Source organism: Meriones unguiculatus, chromosome 8, assembly GCF_030254825.1.
Source record: "Meriones unguiculatus strain TT.TT164.6M chromosome 8, Bangor_MerUng_6.1, whole genome shotgun sequence".
NCBI classification, from domain to species: Eukaryota; Metazoa; Chordata; class Mammalia; order Rodentia; family Muridae; genus Meriones; species Meriones unguiculatus.
The window spans coordinates 49,753,559-49,767,786 of record NC_083356.1 but is presented as its reverse complement, the minus strand read 5'-3'; the positions used below and the strand labels follow the sequence as shown (position 1 = coordinate 49,767,786).

The 14,228-nt window shown below is 37.6% G+C and overlaps 1 protein-coding gene across 7 annotated transcripts in view; it reads right to left on the bottom strand.

The window, feature by feature from the left end:
* Positions 1–14,228, bottom strand: part of Trps1 (transcriptional repressor GATA binding 1) — a 240,359-nt gene that overhangs the window by 164,252 nt on the left and 61,879 nt on the right. For all 7 annotated transcript variants that reach the window (XM_060389423.1, XM_060389422.1, XM_060389426.1 and 4 more), the window contains one exon: positions 5,608–6,211. In XM_060389423.1, coding sequence (XP_060245406.1) covers positions 5,608–6,211 — 604 coding nt within the window. The remainder of the gene's footprint in view (positions 1–5,607; positions 6,212–14,228) is intronic.

Below are 14,228 nucleotides of genomic sequence, written 5' to 3'. Positions count from 1 at the left end.
CTAGCATATATATATATATATATATATATATGCTAGATTCATATTGGGATAAGTTTGATGGCTGATATAATTTCAAATCACTGTGCACCTCTCTGTATGCCCGAAATGTGGGCCACCTGTATACTCTTCCCCCCTCCAACATCTAAACAGCTCAACAATGGTTCCCTTTGGGACTGCTGGTATCTACTGCCTCAGAAAGTTGGGGGAAAGGAGACAGAAGCCAAGCAAAAGGTAGTCGTACAGGAAATAACAAACAGATATTGAAGTAAATGATACCTCTTCGTATTGACTACCAACCTACACAGTGCACCTAGATATATCTGCTTCCCCTGTCTTAGAATACATGCCAGACTTCACAATCAGTCTAGTTCACAACAAAGCATGTTTTTAAATGTGAGGAAATACTTTTACAAAAACCTAGTTGAGCCAGTGTAGCTAAGTCACAAAATAAAATTAAGTTCTATACTAGAAACCTCACTAGTAAAACGATAAAAGCCAAAATTGTATATGTGTCATTCTATTATTTTCAACCATCAAAACTATATTTTGCTATAAAATATTTACAACTAGTGATAATGGGGAAAAGCTACCTAAATTTTACTTAGCAAAAACATTTAAAATGGCATGGTCACTACTATTAATACTAAATTTAGTTTGCAGGTTTTATTTTTGAAAATACCAAAATATATTTTCATTTAGAGCATAAATTTTCCTAACTGATGACAACAACAACAACAAAATCACAACACAAGGGACAGAAGAAAGAACTGTACAGGAAGTATGCACTATCAGGATAGAATAAATAATGTTTACTGTGTTTTCTTTTTCCTTTAGGCAAATAGTATATCAATGGAGTTTCACCCCATTTGTGTTGGATTGTACACATGTAAAAAGCTCAGAGGTGATCAGAAAAATGGTTATTTACAAAGAGATTAAGCCAATGTTCTCTGTACGATGACAGATTCTGACTTTGTTTTCATTAAATATGAAGCAAAACAATAAAAATCTCTTTTCTCTTGAGATTATCTTTAAAAAGGTGGCTGAGGTCTTGTGTCAGTTGTAAAGGTATTCATCACAGGGGCTTGTTTGCATGGCTGCCAGTAGACTGTCCCCAAAAGAACATTTTTTGCATTTGAAAGGACTGCCCCATATCAGCAGCCTTTAGACGATAAATTTAACACTACTACAGAAGACAAGAAATAAGGTCTGCTTTGTGCTGCTGTGGTATCACATTCACAAGACGAACAAATAATCAGACTACTTTCACTTATCAGCCACTCTGAATCTGAGGACCTCGAATGAGCTGACAAACATTAATTAACTAAGCCACACAGCCCTGCTGTGAGGAAGGCAGTAAGTAGATCCTGGGTCAGAGATAGATGTTTGGATTTCCTGCAGGCTCGCCTTTGACAGGCAGTGGCCTACCACGGAACTCAACAACTCCCAGGGGCCCACATCCGAAAGTCTCCACTAATGCCAAAAAGCAGGGCAGAATGGAGATGTTAAAACCAACAAACTCTGATAAGGGCACTGAAGCAATAGACCAAAATCAGTCTCTCCGTGGCTCAGTTTCCCCTAGGTGTGCTGAAGAAAGTTCCTAATGAGGCGACTTTTCAAACCTAAGATAAAATTTGTGTCTACCTATGCAACTAGGGCAATGTCTCAGCAAATGATTTGCTGTAGCCTGGCTGGTAAATTGTCCTACTTCCTCCTACCGACTCACCCATTCCACTTACCTATGCTACAGCATTTGCTTAATGAAAATTCCATTTGATACTGCCAAGAATATCCGTAATACTTAAGAACCAATATTTTTCTCCCTATTTTCTTGCTTCTCTGATGAAAAATTTTCATCACAAAAATAATTTAAAAATTCTATTGTACAAATAAAATCCAGAAAGATAAAACAGAAATTAATAAAGTCTATAGAATTATATTTGTTATGTGTTTGCCTACAAGTAAATACAATATATACACAATTTGTAGAACTACATTATAAATTCTATTTACAAATATAATTAATAAATATAACTACACTTAATAAACTTTGGTGACCACTGCAGAAATAAGGTTTTTAAAAGGAAAAATTTGTATGTAACTATAGATGATTTTAACAAATATATAGCAAAAGTTTTATTTAACAAAAAAGCCTCAATATTCGTTCAAGTTCACAAAGTACTCAAATGTTTTATAATAATATTGATTACACAAAAGTCTAACCTTTAAAAGGCAATTTCCAAGAAAAAACTTAGATCAATGTGTCCTGTGTCATCATCTAATCCTAGTGATACACACAGGTAACATCAATAATTTAAAGCTTTTTATATATCTTTACTATTCATAATTAAGGAAGAGTAAAAGAGCATAAACTAAATACAGCTCTAGACCCAGACATAACAAAAGGGAAAAAAACAAAAAGAAGAAGCAAAGAAATAGAGAAAGGGACTAATGCTAATGAAAGGAATATTGTGAAACGGAAGCTCTTCTTCAGACGCTTCCTTCTACTCTTTTAGGAACAGAGCAAACTGTTACCACTAGACTAAGGAAAAATGCATTAGTTAATTAAAATTTTAAAAAATGTGTCACCAGAAGATGAATATCCTGAAAGTGGCATTATAGCCACAAGCTTTATGAAAGAAGCATATATACATTTGGCCTAGTCATTTAAAATGTTTTCGTTTCTTAGAAGTTCAGAAATGCTTTAAGTCAATACCTATGAGGTCCTAAAATCAAGGAAACTGTTCTGCACGAGGCCTTTATCAGTCTATACATCATGCCAACATGGTGTTAAGTTTTCCCTCAGCAACAACAACCTATACAAAAGCATTTGCTATCTTGCTGTCCTGCATGCTGTGCTGAATAAACCAATGAAAAACTCATGTTCATGTCTTATGTGAGTTTCTGTAAGTAAACAAACATACCAGACAGCAGCTCATTTCATGTTCCATCCAAAAGTTAATATTCCGTCCGACACACAGTGAGAACATTGTATTTCATTCCAGGCATCTCTACACTTTAATTGTGTATTTATAAACATAATAATAGTTTGGAGTTTGACAACCGCCCAATAGAACTGCATTGCTGTTGCCTTCAGTAAACATAACAAGGATACCCTGCTGGGCACTTCCTTCTGGAATAAACAGATAGCATATTTGCTATGCTAACAAAGTATCCCATAGTCCACCACCAAGAATAGGAATGCCCTCAACTTCTCAACAGATCTACTCTACTTGTTGATGTGGCTAGATTGCTTTCAAAACTCATTAAGATATTACAGATCAAAAATTTGAAACTCAGTTAAGAAATCAAACCAAACATTGCACAATAAGCCAAACTGGCCACCCTTTCTACTCTGAATATCCAATAGACTTAAAGATTCCTCAAAGAATTACTAAAACACCAAGTATAAATCTTAAAGGTTCAAATTTTATTAAAGTCACAGAAGAATGAATCTGGCTTTTAATAGGTATGTGTGCAGGGTACCTTGACATGAAGTAGAAGGCAGACTTTAAAGATCATAAATCGCAAGGTTAGGGATTGAGCCCTTCACTGAGGAGTTAGCTGTACTGAAGATCTCCTACACCAGCAGCTAACGCAGAGGAAGTGAAAGAGCAGTTGAAATGGTGCAATAGAAACTTGAAGTCAGGGAATTAAGGAAGTAGAGGAGCTGAAAAGAACCAATTGTTTTTAGAAGTTTTATCATGCTCATCCTCATCACAATACTGGTAGGGTTTTCACTCTGCTGCTTAATCAACTAGTTATCATTCCAAATTCTTGGAGGGAGGCAAGAATGTTAACAGACTGGAAATAGTTTAAGAAAATACTAGAATAACTCGTAGCCAAGTAGAAATGTGAGTGACATGGAAGAGGAAGACAGGATGAGGCTCTAGTGATCTGAAGGAAAGCATCCAAGTGTACACTGTTCTCATGATGTCACTGGACACTGACAACACATATAATATTCATTCCTCATCTCAACCAGAAGTCAGAGAAGGACTATGAGACCAGAATTCTTGGAGCATGTAGAAAAGGCTATTTAAAGTCATACTAGTGAATCTCTCTACAGTCAGAAGACAGCGCCCTGAAGTGAGTCAGCTCCTGGAGGGTACAGAACTTTTTGTTTTCTTTCCAAAGTTACTCAGAGAACATTTGTTCTCGCCAGACAACAGGTAAAAGTCTTTGCTTCTTGGGGTACAAGGCAACCCGTCTTCTATACTCAAGGTTTGGCTCTAGGTCTTAATTTCAGGCAAGAGAAGCAGGGGCTTGTATAATTAACTGTGTCATCTCTGAAGAACGCTCCTTAAATCCACTGCATAATACCTGAGACACAGAGAGAGGCTTCAGAGAATCTGAAGGAAACGAGAACACAGCAGCTAAGCCTATTCACAGAAAAGCACTTCTTCACTGACCTGCACAGTCTCTGACCGACAGGGGCAACAACACCCTGAGCCGACTGACCATCTCCTAACCATATGTTTTTGTAAAGTGAGCTAGTTTTTGATCCTGCCTTCTGTGCAAGAACATAGTTTCAAGACCATCCAGACATCTCTAAACTTTCTCAGCACTGAGATGAAATGCTGAAGGTACTCACTGCCTTGGGAAAAAAAGGAAACACACAGACAGCATGCCAGGAGTTCATAATTTTTTAAAAACTAAAATACCTCTTGAGAGCATTATCTACATTGTAGGAACACAGGAATGAAGTCTCTCCTTAGTTGTCATTTTCCCACTTGTTTCCCTCCCTAAAAGGCTCTGAGACTATGAAACACAAGGAAGTCTTCTTTCGGCCAAATTTGCACCATCCATTTTTAGATTTTGTTCATCCTTTTCATCCTTTCTGAAAACTGAACTACAGGCATTGGTGTGTGTGTGTGTGTGTGTGTGTGTGTGTGTGTGTGTGTTTGTGTGCATGTGTGTTAAGAAATGCTGCTTTCGGACTTCCTTGCCTGGCTTTGGTGATGAGGATATGCTCAGTCCTGATGTGACTTGATGTACATGGAGGGCTGCTATGGGTTGAGGGGCGTTCTGCATTCTGGGAATAAAGGAAGAGGAGAAGGGGAAAGGAGGGAGAGGGGGGACTAGGAGGAGAGAAAACTGGGGCACCCTTGGGATATAAAGTAAATAAACTTAAAATAAAAATTAAAGAAATGCTGCTTTATGTATTAACATCTTGCCACTGAGTTTACATTCTCAGTGATTTTTATCTCTCCTAAATTCCCTTATTACCTGAGGACTGTATCACAGAACCTTAAAATTTTGAAGTTAGATCATTATTTGTATACAGCTGAACATCTTTATGAGATTAGAAAGCTCCCTCCTCCGAAGGCGGTTTTGTTGTTCTGCATAATCACCAAGAATGATTAACCAACATTCAACTGGAACTGAAAGCAAAGACAAATAAGCAATTGCCTACCGGGACTGGATATGTGTTTAAGGCACAAGCTCCTATGAGCTACTTTCTGCCCCCTTGGCCTTCATGCATACAAAATATCCCTACATCAACACAGATCATTTGATTTCACTACACAACACATTAAACTAAATACATAAAAAGTGTATGTTCCTTTCAAAAGATGTAAGTTATTTTTAAAAAAGAAACCTTCCTACCCGTAACAGCGACTGGGATTCATCCTTGGCCTTGCTTTCTCCAGAAGCAGGATACTGCTGCGTGAGGGACGCAGACTTCTCACCGCCAGCAGGCGCCCCTTGCAGGAAGCCCTTGGTATCGACTGCCAAGCCATACATGGGTCGTGCCAGGTGCGCAGCTTCAACGTTGGGGCTGTCCCTCAGAGTCTTCGTCTGCTCTTGGGAGGTGGACACCGGTGTCAACAGCCCTAAGCTTGCTTGAGCGTAGGACGGACTGCCCCGCAGGATGTCAGCTCCTCTCCAAGCCACGCCACGAAGGTCATCGGTGGAACTCTCAGTCCAGACTTTATCTTTCAGCCCTTCCTTGTCGTCAAGTTTCTCCCTCTTGACTATGCTCTCGGGAACTGTCTCTCCCATTTTAGAGTCTGGATTTAGCAGACTGTAGACCTTGAGGTCAATTTTGGGCTCTTCTTTGATGGTGGGGATGGCGTGGCCTTCCTCTTCGCCATTAGCGGTAGTGATTTCCTGTTCCTGGCAGTGAACCGTGTTGAAGTGCTCCAATAGTGACTGAGTGTCAGCAGCTATGAAACTGCACTGGCGACATTTGTAGCAGCTGTGTGCTCTCCTGAAAGGAGGAAAAAAGTCAGTGGAATGCCTGAATTCTGAAGGGAATGCTCCATGCCAAAAGAGTCCTCAAGCACCTGACTCCTCTCATGCAATGTTAGCAGGTTGAAAGAAAAACAATATTCTCAAACACACACTATATAAAGTTTCCGCTATCACTAACACACACACACACACACACACACACACACACACACACACACACTGAGGAGGCATTCAATTACCATCAGAACTGGGTGCTCAGCCTCATTATCACCTGCTCTGTTCATTTTATCTTGATTCATAATCATCAGTTCAGTACTAGTTAAGTTGATACTCAGGTTTTTACAACTGATTTCACCAATGGCCTGTCCATGTTTTGTTTATCTGAGCTGAACCTAGGCTTTTTTTTTTCACTATAAATTCATTAACATTGTTAAATGTCAACTTCCTCTTCATACCTTTTCTGCATATTAGAATATTCTGTGATTAAAATAGTCCTTTCTAGCATATATTTAAATCAGTTTAGCCTTAATGAAATAAGGCTATCTTGTGTATATAAACTGTATAATCCGTGGGTAGATACAGAAACTGAGAAAACTGAATGTATGCTAGGTGTCAAAAAGCATGGCTATACAGATATATGTGTTAAGGGAGTCTGTATATGTGTTCATGTGTGTACTTTCTTTTTAAAGATCATAAAACACAGAGATCTTATTGCCAGATTTCATAACATCTCCAATGTTAAAGAAAAATAACCACTATATTAGGGCAAATGTCTGATTAAAAGAAAAAACAAAGGTATGTAACTGCAAAAAGCATCTCAAAAAGTACCCAAATTTTTACAATGAGGCATTCAATTCTTTGATTAAAAAGCCTATTCTGTAAATATCATATGAAGCAGTTTCTACTTAGCACATATTTTACTAAAACGAAATGACACAGTAAGTTCTATGAGCTATAACTTGAAGTTATTTTACCAGCTGCTGGCTACATACTGGTCAAATGGGAGCTCACAGTCCTTGCTTCCTTGGCTCTTGCAAGCTACTCAGGATGACAAACTTTCACAGTGTATAATAAGTAGCTACAAAGAATATGTGTGGAAAGAATGGCATGAAAAAGACAGTGTAAGCCATATGAGGGTTACTTGGGAAATTCAAGCAACCACCTCAGCTTATATATCAAAGGGACAAGAAGGAGCTATCTTTTTGTGGGGAAGAGAAGGAGGTGTCCTAATTAGGCTTATTACTGCCTCAATGAAACTCCATGACCAAAGCAACTTAGGGAGGAAAGCATCATTCGGTTTATGTTTCATCACCATGGGAAGTCAGGACAGGAACTCAAACAGGGCAGAAACCTGGAGGCAGGAGCTGATGCAGTGGCCACTGAGGGGTATTGCTTACTGGTTTACTCCTCACAGCTTGCTCAGCCTGATATCTTACAGAAATCAGACCACAGCTAAGAGGTGGGTCCATATCCACAATGGGCTGGGCTGTCACCCATCAATCACTGATTTAAAAATGCCCTACAGATTTGCCTACAGCCAGATCTTATGGAGACATTTTCTCAGTTGAAGTTCTTTCCTCTCAAATGCCTCTAGTTTCTGTCAAGTTGACATAAAACTAGCTGGTACTGGAGAAAAGTCCACATTTTAGCAAGTTTGAGATGTGGAAGATGCCACTGTAGGCAGAAATAAAAAAGAGGAAACAGTCTGACCAATCCATTAAAGGGTCACTAATACACTGATGGTTGTGATAGGGAGGGTAGATTGTATTAAAGCATAAGGAGACCACAGGCAGGGAGGAACATGATAAACATAGAGGAGGGTTATAAGGGCTTCTGGATTAATATATCTGTATTGTTATGAGGCATATCCAATGATAAAATGCCAAAACAGCAAGGCTCCCAAGTCCAGGGTTTATTGATGGACAATAAGATGGAGAAACGAGGCCTCACCCATTTACTCTACACAATGTTGATGTCATAAAACTTCTAACTCCCGGATCAACACTCTGCCTTTCAATATGCTGAAGCATAAATGTCGCACAGTATTTTAAAATAATCGAAATTACTGACAAAGTTAAAAATGAAACAATGAAAGGAGAGGTTACAAAAGGTCTTGTGATAGAAAATAGAATGAGTACAAATAATCATTTACAAATCATGTCATGCTATTCCATTCGAAGGCTGCTCCATCTTCCTGAAACCCTATGTCCAAACATGACTTCAGAACCTAAATGTTTAATGAGTGCCAACAGAGAGACAAGTATCTAGCTAAAAGGCACGATGTTCCAGATATATCATGATTCTAAATGACTTAACAAACTTATAAGCTCTCCTTGTTCCTTTTAACTTTAATGAAACTCAGGTAAAGCCCTTACCCTCCTTCAGAATATAAAATACACACTGACAACCATTCAGGAAGAGTAAAAGTGGACAGTGCAGAGCAGTAAATCAGCCGCTAAGCTGCTCATGCTTTCAGACCACTGAACACCATTAGGGCAAGGCAGAAATGACAAGTAGATACAAAGTTCTCTTGAGACCCAAAGGACTCTTCCCTCCTTGAATAAAGCCTAAATGTATGATACAGGGCTAATTAAAAATATAAAACTACTTTAAAAAGGTTTGTTGGTTCTGTTGCTCTCCTTGTGGAACTCCTGTCCCCTCCAGGTCTTTCTATCTCCCCCTTCTTTCATAAGATTCTCTCGACTCTGCCCAGAATTTGGCTATGAATCTCAGCATCTGCTTTGATACCCTGCTGGGTAGAGTCTTTCAGAGGCCCTCTGTGGTAGGCTCCTGTCCTGTTCCCTGTTTTCTTCCTCTTCCGACATCTAACGCATTTGCCTTTCTTAATGAGGATTGTTTTTACCCAGGGTCCTCCTTTTTCATTAGCTTCTTTAGGTGTACAGATTTCTTTTCTGAGACTGATTCTCCAACCAAGGAACATGCAAAGAGATAACCTCGAACTCCTGCACAGACATAGCCCACAGCAGCTCAGTGTCCAAGTGAGTTCCCTAGTAAGGGAAATAGGGGCTGTCTCTGACATGAACTCATTGGCTGGTCTTTGACCACCTCCCCCTTAGGGGGGAACAACCTTACCATGCCACAGAGAAAGGCAGGCCACATACAATGCAGCCAGTCCTGATGAGACCTGATAGACTAGGGTCAGATGGAAGGGGAAGAGGACCTTCCCTATCAGTGGACTGGAGAAGAGCATGAGAGAAGAAGAGGGAGGAAGGTGGGAGTGGGAGGGGCTGAGGAAGGGAGCTACAGCTGGGATACAAAGTGAATACAGTGTAATAAATAATAAATAAATTTTAAAAAAAATTAAAAAGAAAAAAGAGTTTGGAATGATATGAACACAGCAACACCCTTTACCAACACCGAGGGGAGCTTCTCAAACTCCAACATATACAGTCATCATCTGGATACATGGAAAAACCCAGACTGTAACTCTCAACATTGGTCAGAATGCCTTACTTTTATGAAAATTTCATAAGCTTTAAGATAACACTGATAATGTTGGTCCATAGACCGTGTCTCAGTGACAGGAACCAAGTGGCTATGGCCAGAAAGACCACAAGATACATATAAATCAGCTTGCCAGCAACTCAGCAGATAACTGAGCATTCTTACAGAAACTTCTTAATAATGAGCAAGATATATTCTCATCACTGCCATCAGAGATTCAACTTATCAGCCACACATATTACAACAGCAAACATCAAATGTTGAAAGAACTAAAGCTAGGCAACATTCATACTGCTGATGTAACCTAGGAGTCAAGAAGCAGAGGAGAGAAATTCAGAGCTATATACATGGTACATTTTCAGAGGTGCTCTGAGTAAACACTTCATTATTTAATTGGATCTTCTGACTCTATTAAGCCAAACTAATTTAAAAAGCACTATAAATGGAGCATATACTTTGTATTTATTTAAATTCTGTGCATTTCACCCAAGTAAAGAGCAAATGTTCTCCTAGCACTACCAGAGGAGACAGGATGACAATGTTTCTGTAGGTCTCCTTCCATGATAGAACACTATTAGATAAGACTATTTTGGTGTATCTCTTGCAATGTTTGGATCCTTCAACTATGAAGACTCAACATGACTTGTGCACTAACAGCCTAAATATGAAAAATGAGAGGATTTTAATGAAAACCTTAATCATCATATCTTTCCAGGAGGAAAAGAACAATCTGTCCATAGAAAAGTAACTTGTACTTCAATTTAAACAACTTTGAATTTCCCTGAGAATGTTTATTCAGTATCCTTTAGAGATAATTGCAACTTGCAATTAGCTTTCTTTTTCTTTTTTTTTATTCATATATCTTTAATAGAGCATATTATTTACCAACATTTTCTATTATACAGCTGTAAGATGGCTAATTTTTATCACTAGTACATTTTCAATGCCAATATGATACTTGATTTGCATTCATTATATTTTGCCCCAATACTTGTCATTAAAACAAATTAGTTTAACTTCTTTGTTTTTATTTTTTTAATTTTTTTTTATCAGTTACATTTTATTAACTCTGTATCCCAGCCGTGTCCCGATCCCTCATTCCCTCCCAGTCCCTCCCTCCCTCCTTCATCTCCACCGTGCCCCTTTCCAAGTCTTAAGAGTAGCATTTATCCATCACTATGTAAAGATTTTTCATGATTTTTATAACTCATAAAATTATCAGAACTGTTTATAGAGAAAATTAGCTAGAAGATGTTCTTTTAAAGACAAAACTCTGATGATATGGTGATTTGAATGAAAATGACCTCCATACGCTCCATTTGTTTGAATGTTCTGTCTGTAGTTGGTGGAACTGTTTGGGAAGGATTAGGAGGTATGGCCTTGTTAAAGGAGGTATGTCACTGCTGTTAGACTTGGAGGTTTTAAAAGACATCCCCAGTATCTTGTTCTCTCTACCTCATGCATCTGATTCAAGATGTAAGCTCCCAGACACTGATTTAGCACCAAGCTTTCTGACTGCTGACATGGTCCCTATAACAGTGGTCATGTGCTCTAAATCTCTGAAGTGATCAGCCCGTAATAAACCCTTCTGTAAGTTGTCTTAGTTGTTGTGCCTTAACACAGCAATAGAAAAGGAAGTAAGACAGATGGTAACTGTGTGTGTACAGTAAGCCAGTCTTGGTATACACTAAAAAACAGCAATAATAATGTTTTACGTTGCATTTCAAGAGAGGGAAACTAAACACCTCCTAAGAGGCTCTTTTTTACTGAATAATAATATTCAATCTGAGGAAATTGAAACAGTTTTTCTTCATCGGTGAGTAAAAGAGGAACCAAAGGAAATGAAAATATATCAAAAATGCTAATCAATAAAACTTTACAGAAACAAACAATTAGAGACAAATTATGACACAGGTAGGGTAAATGAAGGTGAGGAAATATTGTAATTTAAACATAGTGGGACTGATGTCCAGTAGCATTGGTTGTGTTTCAGTATCTACACTATTGGTAATATAAAAATCTACACTATTGATAATACTGACACCTTAGAAGGGTGAAGTAAAAGACAAGATATAAGAGAGTTCTTGAAAGCTAGATACAAAAGCAGAAAATAGATAATCAACTTGAGTGTTTTGGTGTGGTCTCAATGAGACAGGGTCTCATGTACCCCAAGCTGATCACAAATTTACTATGTAAGATGATGTGAGAATAACGTTTTACTCCTGATCACCTACCAAATCTTGGAATTATAGACATGTGCCACAATACTTTCAAAGCAAGACATATTTGTTCTTACTGGGGAGAAACAGTCCACAAAATATTGATCCATTTCTTAAGTTTGGATAGCCTGATTAATATTTAATTTGTAGTAACTGCCTTTGATGAAGAGGGCACTTCATATCCAAATAGGTTGAACCATTTATTCCTTTCAGTATTAAAAGAAAACGTGTCATGCCTAAAAAATTTCTAGTTTGTAATTCATTTTGAAACAAGTATTCAAAACAGAAATATGTCTTCCAATAAAATAGAAAGCAGACAACAAATAGGAAATGACATAAAACCTAGCAAAACTGAAAACCAAGACTCAAACTCCTCTTATTCCAAGGCTAGATAGCTACTTTCTTTTCCTTTTTTGTTTGTTTATTTGTTTAGTCGAACAAGTAGCTGAACCCATAGCCTTGCATATACAAGCACTCTCCCACTGAGAAACATGTCCTGCCCAGATAACTTTTTGCATAATTAATGTTTACAAATAAAGGGAAAAACATTGCACATTTTTTTTCTCTATGGTCTATAGTGTCCTTGTATTGTTCTGTTTCACAGTGGCAGTTTTTATGTTAAAATATGTCCGCATCTGTGTATTCCAAGCATTGATTTTACTGTTTAAAAAATATAAAATCAACATTGATCTCACTATTAGCACCATGGTTTCACCATTTTTAGAAACTGAACTGATGTTCAGGAGACTTGGCATTTCCAGATTTCTTGATAATTAAGTGCTTAGCCTAAATATCTATTTTTCAGTATCAATAGAACACATTATCCATATTCTTTCATTGGCACATTTTCAGGACAAATACTCAGCCATGGCCACATTACTCTGACAATCTACTGCATCCAATGTCAATTATTTCAAACTGAAACATATAATCAATCTTTAAAAATCATTCATAAATATCAAAATGGACATGTACGTGTGACAGAAATGTTTTCCAGGTCTTATCTGAACATGTCTTTACTTTCATATCCTTAGAGGACAGTCTGGGTAGTTGGTAAGCAACACTGGTTTGATTTCATTTGGCAATATTCCTCCTGCTTCCGGTTTCCAGCTTTGCTAATGAGAGCATATAAGACAACTTCTCTTTTCTAAGTACCTCATTTTTTTGGTCGTCTGCAGCTACTCTAAAAGATCTTTTTTACTTTTGTAAGAATATATTTATGGGTAAGTTTATTTGTATATATTTTGCTTAGTGTGTTTTATGTTTCTTTGCATCTATGTTTTTATATCTTTCATCAGTGGGTCCTAAAAAAAAATGTTGCTCCCTATTTTCTCTTCAAACATTGGCTGTATACCATTCATGCCATTCTCTTTATTCTCTTCTTCCTCTAAGATCCTGATTAGTTGTATAACTATAAAGATCTCTATTTATTTCCACATCGTGTTACCTGATTTTATATTGTCTAATTCCTTGCTGTCTCTTCAAAACTTTCTCTCTGGTCTTGAAGAGATGGCCTAGCAGTGAAGAGCACCAGCTGCTTTTCCAAAAGACCCAGGTCTGTTTTCTAGCATCCCCACAGAGTTTCACAGCTGTCTGTAACTCCAGACACAGGAAATCTCACACCCTTTTCTGGCCTCTGAGGTCATCAAGCAAACCAGCGGTACACAGACAAACATGCAGACAAAACACTCACATACTTCAAATCATTAAACCAATTAAATATTTAAATAAATTAATGTTTATTCAGAAAATATTGTTCTAATGCCTCATTGTGATTAACCCATAGGCTCTTTATCATTACCTAATCTGCCAATTCTTCTATTTTTCTTATTTTCAATGACTATGCTTTTTTTTAAATTAGTAATGGTATATATTCATTGGCTCCCCTCAGTAATTAATAGTTTCACATTGCATGACCAATTTTAAATAGTAACTTTTGTTCTTTAAACACACGAAAATGTTATAACTGAAAAGTATCTAATCTAGGATAAATTCAGATACCAAGGAATCTGATTTATCATTTCTGCTTTCTACTTTTGTCACATACAGTGTTATCGATACTCAGCAAAAATTTTAACAGTAGGCATATACAAAACATACAAAACTTACCTAAACCCATAGCTACTTAATAATAATAATAATAATAAAGTACTTTTCTATAGAAATATTTATGTTTATTTCTGAGGGCAATAGTTGAGCACTGAATGAGGAAATGATTTCAACAGCAGCAGCATTAAGATGGAACTCCTCATTTTACCTTCTCTCTTCAGAGGACCCCATGCCTTAGTCTTGGCCAAATCCAGCAGACAGACATATTGGCATTTGTCCTCTGCACAACCTCACATGCCA